The sequence below is a fragment of the Sinocyclocheilus grahami genome, unplaced genomic scaffold (genome assembly GCF_001515645.1).
Source record: "Sinocyclocheilus grahami isolate Dianchi unplaced genomic scaffold, SAMN03320097.WGS_v1.1 scaffold56.1, whole genome shotgun sequence".
Classification (NCBI taxonomy): domain Eukaryota; kingdom Metazoa; phylum Chordata; class Actinopteri; order Cypriniformes; family Cyprinidae; genus Sinocyclocheilus; species Sinocyclocheilus grahami.
The window spans coordinates 1,697,362-1,718,843 of NW_015505235.1; the positions used below are offsets into that span (position 1 = coordinate 1,697,362).

The 21,482-nt window shown below is 38.3% G+C and overlaps 4 protein-coding genes across 6 annotated transcripts; 2 read left to right on the forward strand and 2 right to left on the reverse strand.

Annotated features, from left to right (window-relative positions):
* Positions 1-225: 225 nt before the first annotated feature.
* On the reverse strand, positions 226-3,076 carry apex1 (APEX nuclease (multifunctional DNA repair enzyme) 1). Of its 2 annotated transcripts, XM_016270360.1 has the most exons (6): positions 2,969-3,076; positions 2,731-2,778; positions 2,496-2,615; positions 2,250-2,413; positions 1,891-2,083; positions 226-1,344 (listed from the first exon to the last, which is right to left on the reverse strand). In XM_016270360.1, the coding sequence occupies exons 2-6, from the start codon at positions 2,762-2,764 to the stop codon at positions 830-832; spliced, it is 1,026 nt and encodes a 341-aa protein (XP_016125846.1). In that variant the 5' UTR covers positions 2,765-2,778; positions 2,969-3,076; the 3' UTR covers positions 226-829. The 2 variants fall into 2 exon arrangements, with proteins under 2 accessions (XP_016125846.1, XP_016125847.1); XM_016270361.1 differs by lacking the exon at positions 2,731-2,778.
* A 174-nt stretch (positions 3,077-3,250) lies between these two features.
* Positions 3,251-7,205, forward strand: LOC107583976 (probable tRNA N6-adenosine threonylcarbamoyltransferase). 2 transcript variants are annotated; one of them, XM_016270367.1, is made up of 12 exons: positions 3,251-3,321; positions 3,672-3,794; positions 3,908-4,027; positions 4,111-4,286; positions 4,437-4,532; positions 5,567-5,616; positions 5,700-5,778; positions 5,856-5,921; positions 6,012-6,102; positions 6,203-6,278; positions 6,373-6,471; positions 6,988-7,205. In XM_016270367.1, the coding sequence occupies exons 2-12, from the start codon at positions 3,680-3,682 to the stop codon at positions 7,025-7,027; spliced, it is 1,008 nt and encodes a 335-aa protein (XP_016125853.1). In that variant the 5' UTR covers positions 3,251-3,321; positions 3,672-3,679; the 3' UTR covers positions 7,028-7,205. The 2 variants fall into 2 exon arrangements, with proteins under 2 accessions (XP_016125853.1, XP_016125852.1); XM_016270366.1 differs by having other exon boundaries at positions 3,254-3,321; positions 3,675-3,794.
* An 899-nt stretch (positions 7,206-8,104) lies between these two features.
* On the reverse strand, positions 8,105-13,827 carry LOC107583983 (uncharacterized). Its single transcript, XM_016270374.1, has 4 exons — positions 13,642-13,827; positions 9,811-10,536; positions 9,699-9,731; positions 8,105-8,691 (listed from the first exon to the last, which is right to left on the reverse strand). Exons 1-4 carry the CDS (start codon positions 13,655-13,657, stop codon positions 8,642-8,644), a joined length of 825 nt encoding a protein of 274 aa, XP_016125860.1. The 5' UTR covers positions 13,658-13,827; the 3' UTR covers positions 8,105-8,641.
* Positions 13,828-15,330: 1,503 nt separating this feature from the next.
* Positions 15,331-20,716, forward strand: LOC107584035 (GTPase IMAP family member 8). The gene is made up of 5 exons (XM_016270440.1): positions 15,331-15,361; positions 16,031-16,723; positions 17,035-17,742; positions 18,473-19,168; positions 19,742-20,716. Exons 1-5 carry the CDS (start codon positions 15,331-15,333, stop codon positions 20,545-20,547), a joined length of 2,934 nt encoding a protein of 977 aa, XP_016125926.1. The 3' UTR covers positions 20,548-20,716.
* The last annotated feature ends 766 nt before the right edge of the window (positions 20,717-21,482 follow it).

Here is a 21,482-nt window from a genome sequence, read left to right on the forward strand (position 1 = left end):
GTAGGCCTACGTGTTGTTACAAACGAAACTATTTTCACCTTCTTTTAAAATATAGACTCATGACTGTTTAATATATGCATAAATACATTGTAATCAGCTTCTTTTTCATTTGTACAGTAACAACCGAAGAAAAGTATTATACTTAAAACATGTTCGTTCCTTAGAGTTATATGGTGTAACTTCAAAATGAAAATAAGACCAGAGACTAATTCTTTTTTTATAAACTACTTTATTTCAAAATCGGAAAAATGGCTACAGACACACACTCTGGGGGGAAAAAAACTGCACATAAGCAAAAGCATTGGTCTTTTGAAACTAAGTGGCATATGTAACATTTAACCACCACTAACTTCACTAAGTCGAGAGTAATGTAAAATCCAGAGGTTAAAATAGCACCAAAGACAAAATCCAAAGATCTTTAATTTCATACAAATCAGACACATCATATATCCTTGCAGGTCAAGGATTTTTACAAGCTTCAAAACATTTTGATATAATCAACACTGATAAGTTTGGCAGTGTTTGTCATTTAGACAGTCTGAGTTTTTTTTTTTTAAACATTGCAAATATAAAGTGGGATAAGAGCTTGAAATTATGATTGTTAGTGATATTTTAGTGTCAAAATCTGATTTCAGGCGACCAATAACAGCAGAATGAACCAAAATTGCAAAACAATTTATCCACGAGTCCTTTCAATGTGTGTCTGCATGTGGGCCTGTATTTGGTTTTTAGAAAGGAAATACTATTCTAGGACTAACAGGACTAGATCCTTATGTGTCTGTGCAGATGTAAATGAAACTGAAAAGCTTGGGGCCCTGAGAAACCTGATCTACACTGCCAAATACAAGGTAATAGGGCAGTGGTCACTTCCCATGGCTGTGTTTCGGATCTTGCTGTCACACAGACCTGGGAGCAAGGCGGACGACAGCAAAAAGTAGTCCAAACGCCAGCCGACGTTTTTGGCTCGAGCATTCATCATGTAGGTCCAGAAGGTGTAGGCATTGGCTTGTTCCCGATACAGCTCTCGAAAACTGTCAGTAAAACCAGCCTCCAGAAGTTGGGTGAAGCCCTCCCGTTCCTCAGGGGTGAAGCCTGCGTTCTTGCGGTTACCCTTGGGGTTTTTGAGATCAATCTCTTGGTGGGCCACATTCAGATCTCCACACAGCACCAGGGGCTTGCGCTGGTCCAAGCCACTCAGGTAGGCCCGGAAATCCACATCCCAGGTCTTACGGTAGTCGAGTCGCACCAAACCACGACTGGCATTAGGCACATACGCCGTGACCAGGAAGAAAGATGGAAACTCAGCAGTGATAACCCGACCTTCTTTATCATGTTCCTCTTTACCTATATTGAGGCAGAATGAGATTTAAAAGATTGATTTCATAATGAAATCAATAAAGAAATACATGACTATTGCAATACTACTATTGTAATGTAAAATATAAGTATATACTACTACTACTAACAACATTAATATTATAATTAAAAATTATAAAACTTAAGAAATATGACCTTGCAATAAAACTATTGTACTGTAAAATAAAAACAAGTATATAAATACTCCTATTACTACTACTTCTATTAATAATAGTAATTTTAGTATAGTAGGACACACCTCAAATTAAAATAGCCATCTTAATTTCTTTGTGTTCAAACATAGTGCTTTTATTTTGTTTGCAAACTGCAGGGAGACCTTAAATCAACTTTGCTGGCAAAAGATTTATAAACAATTCTGATTACAAATTTGGAAACATGGTTGTTGTTTGCATTGTGTTTTTAAATGCATACTATAAGTGAAACACAGCCGTTGCATAGATGGAGATTATGCAATTCACATGGGTCATACAATATTGAAATCCGTATAAATATGGGGGAAAAAAAGACACTTACCAATACCATAGGTGACATTGAGCGGTTCAGTCTTGCAGAGCATGGCGACTCCGCTGTAACCCTCCTTATCCTCTGATGCAGCCCAGTACTTGTGTGGATACTCAGGCATGTCAGTGACCTCAGATGGCAGGGCTTTCTCAGCACACTTAGTCTCCTGCAGACACAGCACATCTGGATCCTCCTTACGCACCCACTGCAAACAGACAAAAAACAAAGAAATTGAAGTGTCCATACCTCTACCAATCTGATATAGACACACAAAAATACTAAATAAAGACACAGAGACTGGCTAGACTGCACAACTAGGACCATGCAGTACATGCAAAACACAATCAATGTCTTGTATGTTGAATTCTCACATCAAGGCCATTCTTTCTGACCCACGCGCGCAGACCGTCCACATTCCAGGAGGTGATCTTCATGTTGGACGCACGACCATCCTTACCGGTCATCTTAGCTGGAGGATCTTCATACAGAATTGGGGACTCTGGCTCCTTCCCCTTTTTCTCTTTCTTTGCAGGTTCTGTGATAGAAAACTCCATGTTATCTGATGCACTTTGTGAAGATGCAAACTTTTTTTTAAATATCGTATTAAAACTCTGTACCAGCTCCATTGCCAGTCTCCCCCTCGACAGCTTCTTCGTTCTTCTTGGCTCTTTTAGGCATGCTTACAGTTTTTTTAAGACCACACACACGTAAGAAACTGACAGCACACACACGAACACCTACAAGAAAGGACATGCGCAATGGAATGTGTTCAATGCATCGGTCACTGCAAACCTCTCAAAACAAAGGCTGTTAAACTTATATAGCTCGCACACAAGTGATTAAATCACTTACATAAAATGCGTGAACTGCATAAACCAAAATGCATGAGCTTGCAGTATGCTGCAATAAGGAATGAATATACATTAGCCACGTTTGAACGTTGGCCAAAAGTGCGGCCTGAATGAATGAAACAATAAGAACAAATGGCTCGCGCGCTCTGCGTTTATAATAGACACATTTATATTGACCGCGCTGAGAACTCTTTAAATATAAATTAGCATTTCATTATATACAAAAAGCTCTTTCTTACCTAACACTTTAATCGTTAGTTGAGTTTATAATGAAACCTCGATCTGTGCAGAACTATGAACTGCTCGAGGGGAAGCCGAAGCTTGCTGCAATGTGCATGAGGCGCATGTCTGAGCTATTGCCTGACTAAAACTAAAGACTAAACGTTTTTATATATATATATATATATATATATATGTATATATATATATATATTATGCATTTGTATATAAAATTATTGAAAAATATTAGCTTTAAAATATATTTATATACATTTCTTAAATTGTTAGCACTAACATTCCCATCAATTTCATCCAGGCATTTAGTAAAAGCCATGTTAGCTGTTGTTATGGTCCTACAACCAGCGAGTGTGCGGTAAGAGTGGAGAAGCAGTGCTAAATAAAGATAAGATAAAACAAAAATATAATTATTAGTATACAAGTTATTATAATTAACCCAAAACATGACAATCCCGACAATTCAACAATTATTAATGTTATTAATGATCAGTTTTATCCAGCAGCATGTGTCGCAGACCTCTAACAGCCAGACATAACAGATTTAAATTTAAATGTAAAATTGAATGTAGAAAATAAAAAAAAAACTTTTAAAAACACACTCGCACTTTTGCAGTATTGACATTAAGACATAAAGAAATTGATTTTGAGGAAAACATGGTAGACATTGTGTAACAGTGTCCCAGTATTTTGTGTTTATTCTCCCAGCAGAAACCATGACTGTGGTGATTGGATTTGAGGGCAGCGCTAATAAGATTGGTGTGGGTATCATCAGAGATGGGGAAGTTCTGTCAAACCCCAGGCGCACTTACATCACCCCACCTGGCCAAGGTGAGATCATTAGACCAATCGTTACCTCTAATGGACTGTGTCATCTTTATTTAAAAACTGCCACCATGCTTCTGCAGTACTATTTTTAAATTTCTCTCTTGTGATCTTCTCAGGGTTCCTACCTGGTGAGACGGCCAAGCACCATCGTAGTGTGATTCTCACTGTGCTCCAGGAGGCACTAAATGAAGCAGGGCTGAAAGCTGCAGATATTGACTGTGTGGCGTACACTAAAGGTGAATAATATTTCTTACTTACCTGTGATACACTGTGCATTTTTCCACATTACTCCGCTTATAAGAGATGTCCTGTTGTACAGGGCCTGGAATGGGGGCTCCTCTGGTGACAGTGGCGATTGTGGCCAGGACAGTTGCCCAGTTGTGGGGGAAGCCATTGTTGGGGGTAAACCACTGTATTGGGCACATAGAAATGGGCCGTTTGTTCACCAATGCCCAAAACCCCACTGTTCTGTATGTGAGTGGCGGAAATACTCAGGTAAGAATTGAGAAGTGAAGATTAGATAAGATTTCTTAATTTGTTTTCACAATTACATCGAGCAGACATATCAATATCCTTGAATTACATTGACACTCTCACATTTCTTTTAACATTAACAAACATGAATTCTCTATTTTGTTTCTACAGGTTATTGCATATTCTGAACGCCGTTACAGAATATTTGGAGAAACTATTGATATTGCTGTTGGAAACTGCCTTGACCGGTTCGCCAGGGTCATCAAGGTCAGTAATTAAAAATACGTTAATAAGAAAATTAAGTAGTACATTTATAGTAGTGATGCAAAGTCCGATTCATTTCCGCGAACCGGTACTTCTCGGACAGTTCAGCTCATTGAACCGGTTCAAAAAGCAGATTCATCGGTTCCTGACCTCATCAAGCAATAACGTCTCTACGCATTTCTTTTCTAACAACTCAGTGTTGTATCAATGAAAAATTAAAATAAGTCATTGTTGTCAACGCATATTGAAACATTCAAAAATAAAGTTATTTGTGTGAAAGCATATTGCTGATTATTGCCATATAATTCACTTAAGTTAATGGTGTTTGTGGTCACAGTTTCATTCACGGATCCTCAGATACGACTGACTGACCAATATTGACTAGCCTACAACTTGGAAAAGATTCCTAAACGTTTCACATCCACAGCTCACATAACAGACATTGATGCACAAACGCATCAATATGTTCTACAGGTCTACAGTATAAAGGATGAATAAACCAGTCTTATAAACTCCCTTAAGCAACTTTAAATATAATATGCATGCACAATAAACTATTGTAAAATTTATTTACATCACTCGACAGAAAGGTTTTTTGAGGTTTTAATAAAATGTAAATTAATAACAGTCATAATTAACAAGCATATTTCCAGTACGCTCCTCAGGCTTGCACAGTATTGTCAACTCACTCATCAGAATCTTCGGCAAACTTCGCCACGGCTCATTCGTTTCTTGTTGAGTCCTCGGCAAACTTCGACAGTTGATTGAACCGGCTCATTCGGTTCTTTTTGAGTTGGACGTGCTACTTCGGCTGTGTGTCCTGCATCATCAACCCGGAACTAAAGTTCAATTCAGTTCGATTTGTGAACCGGCTCAAAAGAACGATTCGTTCAAGAACCCAACATCACTCATTTATAGAGCCTTATGTTTAGTTGGTATGTTTCTGTATTTTTTTCTGTGGAGGATTGGAAAATATACCTATGATTTGTCTAAAATGTATGTAAATTTAAGATTACAATTTTCACCTGCATTCACAGATATCAAATGATCCCAGTCCTGGTTACAACATTGAACAGATGGCAAAGAAGTGAGTTTCCATGTACTTTAACATACCTAATTTGTGTAAAAGCATTTGTTTGATAGATGTTAATATGCACATTCATTCTTCAGGGGCACCAAGTATATAGATCTGCCGTATACAGTGAAGGGTATGGATGTGTCATATTCTGGGATTTTGTCCTATATAGAGGTGAGATGGATGACTGGGAGATGTCTTTAAATTCTGTTTACACTTCTTTCAATTTCAATAATTATGTTCACATGCAGGATGCCGCTCACAAACTGTTGAGTACAGGTCAATGTATGCCTGAGGATTTGTGTTTCTCCCTACAAGTATGTACTTGAACCTGTGCTCACTATGCTTCCAATAAGACACATTAATTTATGATTATGAAAAGTGACTAAAAATAATGGGATTGACAGGAGACTCTGTTCGCTATGCTGGTGGAGATCACAGAAAGAGCCATGGCTCACTGCGGCTCTCAGGAGGTTCTGATCGTCGGTGGAGTCGGCTGTAAGTGTTTTTATGCTCATTTGTTTACATTCGTCTCTTAGAAAAGACTGGGTCTCTGTATTGCAGTTTTGTCAGCATCTAAGCATACGCTTTTTTGCAGGTAACCTGCGACTGCAGGAGATGATGGGGGTCATGTGTAAGGAGAGAGGTGCTCGACTTTTTGCCACAGATGAGAGGTAATAAACATGAATGGCTTTTCGTTGGTCACTGCTGAAATAACTCACGACATTCAGATTCAGTGGTTTTTAATCTCTTCATGTTAAATCGTAGATTTTGTATAGACAATGGAGCAATGATCGCACAGGCCGGATGGGAAATGTTCCGCTCTGGTCACGTCACAGAGCTATCAGACTCCTGGATTACACAAAGGTAAGCAATTTAACAAATAGCCATCAGAAACATTAGAACAGATTTGGAGAAATTTAGCATTACATCACTTGCCCATGAATGGATCCTCTGCAGTGAATGGGTGCCATCAGAATGAGTCCAAACAGTTGATAAAAACATCACAATAAAGTAATGCACATGACTCCAGTCCATCAATGCCTTATGAAGTGAAAAGCTGTGTTTGAAAATAAGCACATCCTTTATAAAGACATTACAATTTAAAAGATCCATAATTCATAATAACGCTTCCTCCAGTGAAAAATTCTATTCCCTGTTGTCTCTCACATCAAAACCCTCATAAATATTTTTGTTTTTCCTTTAATAAAACGTTTTGCTTTGTGCACATGTGACTTTGTGTCACAGATAACCATGCTATTTTCATCATTAGCCCAATGATTTTCCATTGCATGCTGAGATTAAATATAGACCCAAGAGAAGAGGTTTTTTTCTTGTTTAGCTGTGACGTGATCATTTATTAATTGTCTATTTTGTTTTTAGGTACAGAACAGATGAAGTGGAGGTCACATGGCGGGACTGATGTTTGGATCTGGTTATTTAGGAATTTCAGTTGCACTAAAGTCAAGTTGTACTCATTGATCCCATTATTCATCCTCATGCAATATTCATTTTTACATTGGGAACTGAAGTATTTTTATATCTCGGTTAAAGGAGAATTGTCTAATATTTTTGTTAAAACACTGAATAAAACAAGACCTATTGACCTAAAGCTTCAAATCATTTGATCATTGATTATTTATGATGTGGTGAAGTGCTGTATAAAAGCAGTATTAAACTCACAATTACATTATACATCACTAAAGGAAGTTCATCCAAAAATTGAAATATCCTAAAAACAATGTACTCACTCTCTGGCCATCCAGGATGTAGAGGAGTTTGTTTCTTCATGAGAACAGATCTATAGAAATGTAGCATTACATCACTTGCTCACCATTTGATCCTATACAATGAATGGGTGCCATCAGAATGGGAGTCCAAACAGCTGATAAAAAATCTTGACGGACGTAAATTGATAGACTGGAGTGGTGTGGATTATTGTGATGTTTTTATCAGCTATTTGGACTCTCATTCTGACGGCACCCATTCATTGCAGAGGACCCACTGCTGACCAAGTGATGCAATTAAAAATTTCTCAATCTGTTCTGATGAAGAAACAAACTCCTCTACACCGGGGATAGCCTGAAGGTGAGTGAATTTTCAGCACTTTGTGTTTTTAGGCTGATTGACAACATGACAGCTCTAAAATTAAGTACTGGTGGTAAATCAGCAAGATTACTCAATACAGCAGATTTTCAGGTGTGTTTCTGAAACACCCTGTGACTCTACATAGAAAAAGTGATTTGGAAAATGGATAATAGATTAATTACTGAAATACTAAATATCCACATTTTTATTTTCCTATAGATTTATACAAAAACCAAAAGATCATGAAATATTTTAACAAGTTTATTCATTTTTATTATGCAACACTGTTCGATTAAATCTCAGAACATCTTCCAGTGTCAATTATTTGCATGTTTCTAAAAAAAACAAAAAATTGGTCATACATGGCAACGGATTCCTATTAGGATTTATGACCGACATTCAATCTGGGTGAAATATATATTAAAAACAGCATTAAGACCAATAGACATTTGAAGGTGCTGCCATAATGTGCCAATGGCACCTCTGTAAACTTCATGAGAACAATTTGTGTGGCAAGAAAGGGATTATCACCGGAGGGAAGACTGATGAAGACATTCTGGATTTGGTTCTAAAAACGAGCTGTCTTTAGAGAAAGGGATGATGTGTTCAACTACAGGTCAGAAAGTGCTTGATTTAACCACTTGCACACAAGTAGGAACAAGGGAAGAATAAAAGGGATTTTTAACTGTAAAACTGCAGTTCACTGAAATAAAATTTCAGCTTTTTATCCTTAAAAGAGATGATTCCCCACCATTAAAATGACAGAGGTATGCAGAGGGACTCTGCGCCTGAGGCAGACTCTGTTGTAAGGCAACCGAGAAGTCCAAGACATCTATCTTCATAGGGGAACAAGTCCTAAAGTGTCTCGGCAGAAACGTTGAGGGGATGAGAACCTGAGTGCGGGGTGTGTGTGTGTGTGTGTGTGTTTGTGGAGATGTGTTAGTGTGTGCTAGGCAGGCAACTCCGGGGCATTCTTGTACCAAACAACCTTTGCAGGGTCTGAAAAACAAAGCAAGCCCGTAAAAATAGTGAAAATGATCTAAAAATAGTCATTCTGCTTGTTTTATGGATAGTAGGGCTATATAATATTGGAAGAAAACGGACATTGCTATTTGATACTGTAAAGCTGCTCTGACACAATCTGTATTGTTAAAAGCGCTATATAAACAAAGGTGACTTGACATTGCGATATTTAGTTTAAAAAATACAGGAACGTTTACCAGATTACTTATTAGATTAGACTTAGATTACCAGATAAGATATCTAAATAAATAAACATTTATTTACTTGTTTGTTTACTCTTTACAAGAACTAACTCAAACCTCTTTTAATAATCAACTGTTACAAGTTATATCTTCCCTTGAGTTTTCATAGGGAATATTCTGAATATTGGTTTTTGACCAATTCTATAAAATGACTAAAATAATAATGACACAATCTTATTGTGATAAATAATAAACAAAATAAGAAATGGATTGTAATATTTAAAGTAAATTAATAAAATAATTTAAGATAAAAATTGTGATTTTGATTAAATAAAAAATAATAATAAACTGTGATTTTATTGTGATCATAATTAAATATCAAACAAAATAAGATATGCACTACAACATTGTAACCTTAAGTAAAATCTAGTATTTAATGAAGTATTTAATAATAACTGTAAAATTACAATACCAACATTTATGTATTAATTCCTTCATTTTCAAATGTTAAACCATCAAGGTTTTTTTTTGACAGGTTGCCAGAAAATTGATCCATATTCTGCCAGGTTTCAGAACGAAACTCAGAACTGTGTTCTTTTGCATGCAAACAGCATGTAGTCTGGCGTTTTCAACAGAGCCAGAGATGCTGACAGGCAGAGCCACTCTGAAGCCTGTAGCATATATATTTAATTAAATAATCACAGTCGGTGTGATTTAACAATAGCCATATCGAGATACTGATTTAATTTTGACATATCATGTGGCCCTAATGGAGATGAATAAAAATAGTCAAACACCAACCTTGTTTTTGTCTCCATAATATTGCTTTCCATTCTGCGGATCAAAAACAATTACTCTGAGTTAAGGAATACAAACGAGAAAGCCTTTTGCAACCTTAAATGTATCGCATTACCTTGTGTGTGATACTCCAATGCTTCCTCCAGGTGGCGACAGCTAAGCAGCAGCTCCTCTGAACTCTCTGAGCCTCTCGTGACCTGTCCGGGCAGAGACTCTGAAGAGGCATGGGTCGGTTTTACAGTAACCTCTCCAGCAATTGGGTGGAGATCCGGAGTTTTCTTCTGGGGAACATCTGCCTCCGGGCCATCGCTGATGAAGCTGAGTCCCCACTGGTTCTGCAGCAAAACCCCGATACCAGGGGGCTCTTCGGCCGCCCCAGCAGAACCTCCCCCTGCCTTCACCTTGGAGGCGTAGCTGACGGCCGGCTGCAATTTGGCGGGACTGTCCTTCACTGGGAAAGCAGGTGGAGGTTTGAGCAAAGACAGGCTGTTGTCTACCCACCGTTCTTTCTGTCCGGTTCTGGAGTGTCTCTCATCCGAACGTGGCCCTGGTCTCGGGCCGTCACGCCGAAAGCTTCTTGATTTATTTGGGACGCGACGCTCTCTCGACATGAAGGTCTGGGTGTGACCTACCCCATTCAGAGAACCTTCCAGGCTACTCGGTGAGGCTTGACGTTTATCCATCCCAGAGGAACAGCCTCCTCCTCCCCCACCGCAGCTGCCAGAGCCGGGGGAGAGGCGACGGTTTCGGATTTGCGGTTCGGGTTTAGGGGGTGACACTAGGACGGCTGGATCACACAAGGGGTCGGACTCGCACACTGCATTGCTTGACTCCCAAGTACCTAATGAAAAAATCAGATGAAATTATTCAATGATAAAACATGCAAACTGTTATGAAACATGTTAGAATGTCCAAAACCTTGAGTTTCTAATGCAATCTCAGCCATATTAACTCTTCTAACGATTTCTCCCAGCTGCTTTATTCACATTTTGGTGTTTGCATCAAATTCAATTTACAAAAGTGACTTTATATTTATTTAATTTTATTGCCATAGCAGCATGCATGGCTATTTTCATGGCCAGATCAGTGTATTTTAAAAGAAACCAACAGTTATAACACATAGTAGTTATGAAAAACAACCCACATCATAAATGTTAAAGGGGTCATATGATGTTGCTAAAAAGAACATTTGTGTATTTGGTGTAATGAAATGTGTTTATGCGGTTTAAAGTTTAAAAAACACATTATTTTCCACATACTGTACATTATTGTTTCTCCTCTATGCCTCGCTTTTCTGAAACGCGTCGATTTTTACAAAGCTCATCGGTCTGAAAAGCGATGTGTGCTCTGATTGGCCAGCTATCCAGTGCGTTGTGATTGGCCGAATACCTCAAGCATGTGACGGAAATGTTACGCCCCTACCATACTGTGATGCCCTGTCCCGGCCAGAGCGACGAGACAAAAACATTCAAACCCATTATAAACGAGGCATTTGTTGCATCCAGTGGGGACATAATTACGGATTATAATGACTTATACTTAGGGTTGGGTACCTTTCACATTTTAACCGGTACGGAACCAGTATCGGTACCTGAATTTCGGTACCTTACTCTGTGTAATTACAAAAACATTTATTTCAGTATAAAAAAAATAAGTCCAAAAGTCTCAATTTCAACATTTTGAACAATAGGGCCCTACTCCCGTCCGCGTTTTCGCAGAAACCATATGGCCCTAGAAATGTAACCACACTTCAGAACATTTCGGCTTGCCCTGTGTGTTGTTTGAACGAGTTGCAGGGGGGACATCACGTCACAGGGTCTCTCTTTTCTCTATGTAGCGTATGCGTCCAGATGCGTTCTCAGGTACCGAAATTTGGCACCGATTGATTTAACGTTAATCGGTACTCTGTAGTACCGACGCAATTCGGACGGTACCCTTAAAAGTACCGAGTTCGGTACCCAACCCTAGTGTACAGAGGGTATATGTGCATGTCCTTTTGGAGCCAGACACACGAGCGATTCTCCTTTGGGTGGCACTTATTACAAAGACACATTGTGATGCCGTGTGCATCCCCAGGTCCCAGACTGTGCTTGTTGCTATGGAGATACACACCTTGCAGTTGTTTTTTCTCACTGCCTCTCCCAGATCTCATCACAGCAGAGCATCTGTCACTTCCTCAGAACACAAACAGACCTCACTTAGGCTGCTACATTTCGCTTTCAGAACGAAACACAGCGTCACACACGGCGGCCTAGAGTGAGCGGAGGCCGGCAGCTAGAGTGAGTTATGCAAATTTTCCCAGATAGTGATGTAGACATGTGGGGGCGTGTTAGAACGAGCCCTTTAAGGTAGGCGTGGTTAACTCTTAACTTTTATAAAAAATCTCTTTGGATTTGAGACTTTAGTCTTTGCAACTTTACAGATCTTCTTTATGCACCAAGAGCTTGTATATACTCCAAAGAGAAAGGAAAAAATTAAAATCGCATCATATGACCCCTTTAAATAAGATTTTTCATTTAGTATCTGATTAAAAATAATTATTCCTGGTTAAACATTTTTAAAAACATCTATTATAGAATTTCCTGAATAAAAACTTTGCCCATTTTAAATAGGCCTAACTTAAAATAAAATGTAAAACTTAATTGGTGAAATAAATCTTCCATTGGCATTCAGCATAACAGATATATTTATCAATACTACATTTAATTATATTTCAATGGTTTTGGGGGAAAAATTTGTTACAAATTATTTAAAACCTAGTGGTTTGAAGGATAGTGTCAAAGATTGGTAAAGATTTACAATGACAATTGTTATTTTGAGGCTGCACTGCGAGTTGTTTTTTTAAATATCATCTAATAATTATTTTTGCCTATCCAGCCACTAAATAAAGATATAGTAGATAGTAGGGATGCACGATATATCGGCCACCATATCGGTATCGGCCCATATCGGCTCATTTTTTCTGTTATCGGTATCGGCCTGATAAGAAAATTTGGCCGATATCTTAAAGCCGATAAATAATGCATTATTTCCTTCAGAGACACTTCAGATGCGCGCTGTTCGTTTGCAGCCTTTTGTGCAATTGTACATTGTAATATTGTGTTTATTTGATGTATATCTGATTTATCTCATATAGAATGCGTTTGGTTAAGTTAAAAGAGCACTTCAGTTTACCGGATAAAGAATAATCGGTTATCGGTATCGGCCAAAATTTTCATATCGGTGCATCCCTAGTAGATAGATATATGCACATGCATACAAACGCCCCAAGCAAAGCAACGAGTCTCGAGTCAATGAGCCATAGCAAGATGTCACTGGAAATTTCTAGTCGGCGCTTCATTCACATTTGCAGAATCGGAGAGGCATAACGACAGAAACTAAGACGAATCTGTAAAATATTTCCTACTCAAACAACATTTACTAATAACACATCTCATTACAGTTTGGGTATTTCAGTGACTTCTTATATTCACGCAGTTTACACCAGCCTGGAAACGACACAAAGCGTAGATACTGGCACGCGTTTTATATAGTCTAAATGACCAAAATAAACGTGTTTGTAATTCTAGGACATTATTATATCGTCAAATATGAGTCAGAATAGCATTAACGACATTTAAAGGAGATTTTGGCGTGTTAAGATTGCTAACGCTAACAGCAGGCCGCTTGTGTTTGGATGTTTAGCGCCCATAACAACCGCCTTTACACCGGTCAGCAGAACAAACCCGACACGTCGGATTAAATAAGAGCCATTGCTTATAATTTCAGATCATTAAAAATCTAAATGATAACAAAGAAAGATGCTAGTGACATCAGAAAGATCGAGAATCAAAAGTTTCACAAGTCTCATTCCGCCCTACACGAGCACAAACAACTTCATATTACAAAACACTTTCACTATTAACCAGCCAAACCGAGCAAAATATACCTTAAAGCCGCCTCTTACCTGTTTTGATATGCATTTCGGTGTGATTAATCCGGTTTTTAAGCGCGGGTTGGACTTTAGTGTGTCTAGGTGAGTGTGTAGCGCAACGGCGTGTTGCTTAATACGATCGTACGGAAGTGACAGTCACCAGGGAGAAATGAGGCGATGACAATTTCCGGTGTGCTGCAGGCGCGAAGAAGAGCGGGAATGGCGCATGACCAACAACTCCAGCATTTTTATGAACACAAAAAGATCCCATGAAATTAAAATATACTACAGATTAGCTATTGTCTAATCAAATGCAAATGAGAATCTCCCTTCCCTAATAGACCTACCTTGGAGCTGACTAGCTAGCCAATCATGTTTCATGAGATGTATAACTACAGACAATTGGCCATTAAAGTTCATTGTATCTTTGAGGGAAAAAATGTTTTTAAAGAACAGATTTTAAATTGTATTAGGAATGATAACAAGAAAACTGTGATAATTATTCCTATTTTATTTGTAGTTTGCCGTTACATAAGAAACAAAACAAAAAAAGACACGTATGTACATTTATGTACAATTAGACTCTATTACTGTTGAAAATGAGATAAAAAAATACACTTGTGTCTAGTATGATATGAAATATGGTTTAAAGTTATATAAAAAAGTACAACCAACAACTCCAGCATTTTTATGAACACAAAAAGATCCCATGAAATTAAAATATACTACAGATTAGCTATTGTCTAATCAAATGCAAATGAGAATCTCCCTTCCCTAATAGACCAACCTTGGAGCTGACTAGCTAGCCAATCATGTTTCATGAGATGTATAACTACAGACAATTGGCCATTAAAGTTCATTGTATCTTTGAGGGAAAAAATGTTTTTAAAGAACAAAACCATCAGTCTACACAACTGCATGCATGTTGTCTCACCTTCAGTGTCCATTCTGTCCACTTTGTCAAAGTGTGTCTTTCACAGACAAAGAAAAAGTTCCATATTTCTCCTTTCAAGATTCTGGTCACTTCTTCCTTTGCTGCCTTTCCTGACCTCTTCACAGGAATCTCTCCTGTCTTCATTACTTCTGAGTTTTGTTGTTTTCCCTCAGCTGAATTATCTTTTGTCTCATGGGGTACATGATCAAGCTGCTTATCTGTGAGGTTATCTGTTTGTATTGTATTTCGTCACTCACTTGAGGAGGGTTTGCTGATTTGTGGTATTCAGATTTAAGCTTCAACTGTTGTTATACTGGCTAATGAACGTTGCCATTCTCTCCGTGATCAATCTCTGTTTGCAAACTCTGAAACAATCACAAAGAATGACAAAAATGTAACAATGACAACAAAGATGAAAACACAGTTTGATTAGTAAATTCACATTGATATCCTGACAGTAACAATAATAAATGCAATAGTGACGTTACAATATATTTCATATTTCCTTTTCAACGCCCTTTTAAATATTAAAGGGGAATAGATAAATGGGTTCTGAATAAACACAAACTAAGCAAAACTTTAAAAGTATATGGCTTTGCTGTGTATGAGGGAGTGGCATTTTGGTGTTTCACAGGTTTATTACAGTATAAACTTTGGACCCATGGAATAGGCTGACATTACACATTCTAAAACACACCTAGCGATGATTCACTCAGTCTTGTCTATTTCCACTGGAAACATAACCAAAATAATGCTCCTATGCATAAAATAAACCTTCATGACCCATTATGGCCTTAAAAGGAACTTCGCAGAATCAAAGTAAGTTATTTTATTTCGTTATATTTATTCTGACGCATATCCTTAAAGATAAAAGCTATAGTGTTAACTATAATTAATGGTTGTTGTTGTTGAGGGAAAGAGAGAGAGGTAATAAGGATGAGTTTGTTGAAAAATTAAACATTACAGCGTTTGGAAAAGGTATATTATTTAATTTCCTTTTATTTATTTTTGATGGATGTCCAAAGACAAAAGCTAGGGTGAATTCAGGTAAACTGGGACACATTTTGTCATTGAGATGACTGGAAAAAAAATGTATTATCCCGAATTAACCTAATGTTCATATAATTAATGGTTCTAGGAGGGAGATTTAAACTTTACTGACTTTTCTTTTATTCCTTAGGCTACATTTTCTCACACTAAAGTGCCTTGTGTAACTTTTTTTTTAGCAGTGATTCAGAAGTGTGAGTTACAGCTGTAGGCCATATTTGGGTCTGTATAATCTTTGCACATATAGATGTGTAATTTTAGGTTATATTTTAACTATGTCTCACAGTATTGTCCTTTTATTGAATTATTAATCTGCTACTGCTTGAGGAAAAGAGAAACACTGCATATGTATTTTGGAAGATGCCATTACTAGTCTTCTGATGTCTTCTGATCTGAAATATTATTAAAAATATACAGTATCACACTTGTCTTTTAATCAAGGGAATGTGAAGCATCTGTTCGAGTTGCGGATCATCCTTCTTGGAGGTCGAAATTCTGGAAAGAACTTAGTGGGAAATGCTATCTTAAACCAAGAGGAGTTCGTCCTCCATGAAAGGACCACATGCCTGAAAAGAAAAGCTGAGGTACAAGGGAGAAGTGTGATAGTGGTGGATACGCCAGGTTGGTGGTGTGACTTCTCAGCACAAGACACACCAGAGCTGGTCAGGAGGGAAATCAGACACAGCATCTCCATATGTCACCCAGGGCCTCACATCTTTCTCCTTGTGGTGAAAACAGACTCTGTGTTCATAGAGAAGAGGAGGAGAGCCATAGAAGAGCATCTTGAGCTCCTCGTTGGGGCAGTTTGGAGTCACACTATGGTGCTGTTCACAAAGGGCAAAAATGCAGGAAATAAATCATTTGAGGATCATGTTCAGGCATCAGGTAAACCCCTCCAGTGGCTCCTGGAAAAGTGTAGTGGCAGGTTTCATGTTTTTGATACCCCGGAAACATGCAATGCCACCCAAGTAATGGAACTGATGGGGAAAATTGACAAAATGTTGGCAGAAAATGAAAGATGCCATTTTGAAATGGATGTAAAGACTTTACAGGAGATAGAGGACAGAAAGAGGGAAGTGGAGCTTAAGGCTCATCAAAGACTGATGAATATACAGAAACAGAGATCTCTGAAGGGTGAGTTTTAAAATAAAGTATTACACTCTTAAAAACCAACTGTTCTTTACTGGCAATTATGGAAGAACCTTTAACCTCCATAGAACCTTTCCGTTCCACAATAGGTTCTTTATAGTGAAAAAAGGTTCTTTAGTTTTTTTAAATGTTCTTAAGAAAAAAACGGTTCTTTTAAGAAGTGTTCAGCTAAAGGTTCTTTGGAGAACCAAAAACTGTAAACACCCTCTTTTGGAACCTTTATTTTCAAAAGTGTAATATTTTATTGTATGCATTTTATTGTAAAACTCAACCATTCTATTTCTTCCTCCCCTCAGTGCACTCATCTCATCAACAAAATATAAGACTCATCTTGCTTGGAGCAAAGGGCTCAGGGAAGAGCTCAACAGGAAACAGCATTCTAGCCGCAGGAAGTGACCTAAGCTTTACAGCAAACAAGCGGACCACACAATGCATGAACGAAACTTTCACAGTGGCAGGACGACAGGTAACAGTTGTAGACACACCTGGCTGGTGGATGAACTACTTTACCCAGGATTCTTCAGCTTTTGACAAAGAGGAAATAGTCAAGAGTGTGTACTGGTGTCCACCTGGTCCTCACGCTTTCCTTTTGGTGGTACGGGTGGACAGGTCATTCACAGAGATCTACAGGAGAGCCCTTGAGGAGCACATAGAGCTCATTAGTAAGGACGTTTGGAATCACTCTATAGTGCTATTCACCTTTGGGGACTGGCTTGGAGATACAACCATAGAGCAGTACATTGAAAGCGAATGTAAGACCCTCCAATGGCTCGTGGAGAGATGCGGAAACCGCTACCATGTGCTAAACAACAAGAGCCTTGGGAATAAGTTCCAGATCACAGAGCTACTTGAGAAAATAGAGGAGATGACAGCAGGAAGCCACTTGGAAACAGATGAGAGTCTTTTTAAAGAGATGAAGAGAAAACAGCAAGCAGAGGAAGACAGTGCGAAGATCCGGCGTGAAAATGTGCTGAGACGAAAACAAAGCTTGAGAGCTTTTAAAAGTAAGTCACAAACCTTCCAGCATCATCTAATTAATTATACTGTGATACAAAATTTGATTCTGAATTAACTTTGATTCTGAATCAACCCTCATCTCATTTCAAACCTTAAGACTTTCATTCATCTTTGAAACAAATTAAGATATTTTTAATGAAACCTGGGAGGTTTCTGTCCTTTCACTAAAAGTCTATGCAACCAAAATTTTGAAGATCCAAAAAGATCATAAAGGCATTGTAAAACGAATCCATGGGATTAAATAAAGTCTAAATTAAATTGGTTCATTATAGTGTTCATATCTTGGACTTAAATTAATTGGATTCAATTGCTCAATTCGTATGGACTAGGCCAGTGCCCAACCATGTTCCTGGAGATCTACCTTCCTGCAAAGTTCAGCTCCAACTCTGATCAAACACAGCTTAACCAGCTAATTAAGATCTTCAGGAGCACTTGATGATTACAGGCAGGTGTGCTGAAGCAGGGTTGGAACTGAACTCTGCAGGTAGGTAGATCTCCAGGAACAGGGTTGGGCACCACTGGATTAGGCTCATGACACTTTTTTAGTTTTAGTCACATGGACTTTCAATAGCGGGACAGAAACCACTCCAATTTCATACAAAATATATTTCGAAGATAAACCAAAATCTTACTAGTTTGGAACGAGATGTGGGTGAGTAAATGATGACAGAATTTTCACGAACTATTCCTGTAAGCGTTTTTTCTTTCTCTTTACAGATAAAGTACAGTTGCCCTCAGTTGTAAGAGTATTTCTCCTGGGCGGTAAACACTCTGGTAAGACATCTTCTGCAAATTGCATTTTGGGTAATGATGGACAAGAGGCTGACAACCAAAACCTCATGAGAAGTACTGTTATCCTCAATGAGACAAAAGTTGAGGTCATGGACACACCAGGCTGGACAACTGAGTGTCCATATATTGCAGAGTTCAGAAGGCAACTTCTCCATGACTGGGTTTCTGGTTCAGCTAGTAGGATCTGCATCCTCCTGCTGGTTGTCAATGCCAGTTCATCATTTACGCTAAGGAAACTGAAAGCAGCAGAGGACCATCTATGTGCTCTGGGAGGGAAAGCGTGGAGCAGCACTGTTGTGTTGTTCACACATGGAGACTGGCTCGGTGATGTCACTGTGGAGCAGTATATTGAAAGTGAAGGAGATGCACTTCAGATGCTGGTGGAAAAATGTGGAAATAGATATCAGGTTTTCAACAATAAGATCAAAGACAATGGCACTCAGGTCACAGAACTGATGCAGAAGATAGAGGAGATGGTGTTGGAACAAATATTAAATAATGCAAAAAATCGAGGGAATATTCAACGACCTTTGGTAAATGACGAATTCAAGTTTGGTGGGAAGGTACAGATTGGGGAAATGCAAAAGACACCTCTTAGAATCTCTACAGACATCCATCATGGTGAGTTGTTATATTTTTACCATTAGTTCTCCTCATTTTATTATGGAAGCTTGTTTCCACCATGCAGTTTATATCTCAAAATTTGTACTTTATTATCTCACAATTTTGAGTTTTTAATCTCTCAGTTCACACTATTTTAACTCACAAGTAGAAGTTTATATCTCACAATTGAGACTTTGTTTGTCACAATTGCGAGTTTATTTATCACAATTCTGACTTTATGACTCGCAATTGCGAATCTATATCTCACAATTCTGACTTTTTCCCCCTCACAATTCCAAGTTTATATCTTGCAATTTTGAGTTACACTCTTGTCATTTTTCCCTCAAGCTTCTGAAGGAAATGTAAATTCATGTCTGTACAGAAGAGGGTGCAGCTTTCAGAAGACTTTCTTGTAAATTAAAAAGTAATGCATTACTTTACTAGTTATTTGGAAGAAAGTAATCTGATTACCTAACTTGCCTTACTTGTAATGCGTTACCCCCAACACTGCTTGATTAGGCGCAAAGGTTTATATTTTTGCTTGATTCTGGTACTGGATGTTTAAAGTGTCTATTACTCTTTTCGTAACAGTTGATACTGACATTCGAGGAGAGCATCAAATGATTGAGATCTCTGAACATTTGCTCCCATCTACATTCAGTGATCCAAAAATGACCACCACAGACTCCAGCCTTTCACCAACTGAAAATCAAGCAGTGGCCTGCAGGAGTATCCGATTATCAAATAGGACCTCATTACCCAGAAACATTCATCAAAGACTAGTAGTGGTGCTCAACACCTCCGAATGGTTTCACCCAAATGAACCATGGATAGGTGTGAGTAGGACAGATGGGCCTGCATTCCATGTTTCAACAACTGAACAGCCAATGAATGTGCAACGATTATTCAGGAACGAATCACAGGGGGAAAGGTTTTGGGGGCCATCCCTTCCATATTACCACAGGAATACACCTTACACATCTCAAACTGCAAAAGAAAGTGCCTTAAAGGATTTTATCCAATCAAAGAACCTGCAGAAACTAATTGACCAATGGGGTGACAGTAACATTGAGGAGCTGGAGGCATTTATAGATTCTTATTTTGAGATGGTGTGGCAGGAGGCTATGAATGAGCCTAAATGCAGCAGCATGACTCCAATCAACTCTGAAGGTTCAGGCATCACTGAGAACGATCAGGGACATCTGGCCTCAATTGACAGGAAACTGTCCAAGCTTGACATCCTGGAGGGAGTACAAAGAGACTTGCAGGAGCTAAAGCAAACAATCAAGCACTGTAGTAGAATATTTCAGGAACTGAAGGACAGGAGTAAAGAGACACACGACCCCAGCCAACCCTCTGAAGCAACCGTGTCAGCAGAAAGTGAGGAAACGGGTTGATCAGATGAAAAGTGAATGCCACTTTTCAGTACTGAAATGGCAAAAATAGAAAACGTATTTGTCATGTAGGGTCATGACTATAACTTCACCGTTTAAAGTGATCGTTCATGATCATGATCACATTCATTCATGATCTGGAATTGTCTTGAACAGCATGCGGACACTGTCATAAATGTTTTATATCTTAAATCTAGAAGAAGACCATAACATTTATATCAAATGCTGTAAATCTTGTGTTGTACCAGTTAAATTGGGCTTTTGATGTAAGGATTTCCTTAACTGACATAATATCACATCATTAAAAGCATGTATTACAAGTCACAAAGTTCTGCATTTGACAGACAGTGCGTGATGTTTCAGCTGTGCCTGCAGACTCTGTTTATAATCATAGGGACCGCCTCCTCACCTGCATTAACTCCACAATGCATGATGCCTTTCCTCTTGGCCGTCTGACACATGATGCAGACATATGAATGATAGTGAGAGAAAAATATCTGAACAATCTGAAGAAGGTAAAGATTAGTGCATTCACTGGTAGAATTTACAAACATGGTTACGCTGGTAAATAGGTATACAAGACAAACTTTATAAGGGCTAAACTGTTTGTTGTGGCAGATTAAAAGTTAAAAAAAATCTTAAGCAAAAGAAATCAATAGTTTTGAATTGCCCCCACCTAGTGGTCGAATGATGAAGCTGCTGTTTTCACTTTCAGTCTATTGATGTTTAGAGTAGTTTGACATGCAATGGATCATGCTATTGCACATACGCATCCATAACCGCAAGGATAAATATAGCCTAGCTTGTACGTAGCCTATTCACAGAGCACATAAAAAGCAACAAAAGTCCAAAAATGTAATACAATTCTGAGACAAACTTAAAGATCATCTACACATTACACGATCATTTGACTGCCGTCTATTCACCCAATATCACTG

Bases quoted from the DNA above. Each gene is read 5' to 3' on its own strand.
- apex1 (XM_016270360.1), bottom strand. From the start codon at position 2,764: ATGCATTTTGGTTTATGCAGTTCACGCATTTTAT. The intron at 2,414-2,495 runs GTACAGAGTTTT...TTTCTATCACAG, and splicing joins GGAGACTGGCAATGGAGCTG to AACCTGCAAAGAAAGAGAAA. The intron at 2,084-2,249 runs GTGAGAATTCAA...GTCTGTTTGCAG, and splicing joins TCAGAAAGAATGGCCTTGAT to TGGGTGCGTAAGGAGGATCC.
- LOC107583976 (XM_016270367.1), top strand. From the start codon at position 3,680: ATGACTGTGGTGATTGGATTTGAGGGCAGCGCTAATAAGATTGGTGTG. The intron at 4,533-5,566 runs GTCAGTAATTAA...CTGCATTCACAG, and splicing joins GGTTCGCCAGGGTCATCAAG to ATATCAAATGATCCCAGTCC. The intron at 5,779-5,855 runs GTGAGATGGATG...GTTCACATGCAG, and splicing joins GGATTTTGTCCTATATAGAG to GATGCCGCTCACAAACTGTT.
- LOC107583983 (XM_016270374.1), bottom strand. The intron at 9,732-9,810 runs GTAATGCGATAC...TTTGATCCGCAG, and splicing joins ATTGGAGTATCACACACAAG to AATGGAAAGCAATATTATGG. The intron at 8,692-9,698 runs GTTGGTGTTTGA...TTTGTTTTTCAG, and splicing joins ATTATGGAGACAAAAACAAG to ACCCTGCAAAGGTTGTTTGG.
- LOC107584035 (XM_016270440.1), top strand. From the start codon at position 15,331: ATGGCCTTAAAAGGAACTTCGCAGAATCAAA. The intron at 15,362-16,030 runs GTAAGTTATTTT...CTTTTAATCAAG, and splicing joins AGGAACTTCGCAGAATCAAA to GGAATGTGAAGCATCTGTTC. The intron at 17,743-18,472 runs GTAAGTCACAAA...TTCTCTTTACAG, and splicing joins AAGCTTGAGAGCTTTTAAAA to ATAAAGTACAGTTGCCCTCA.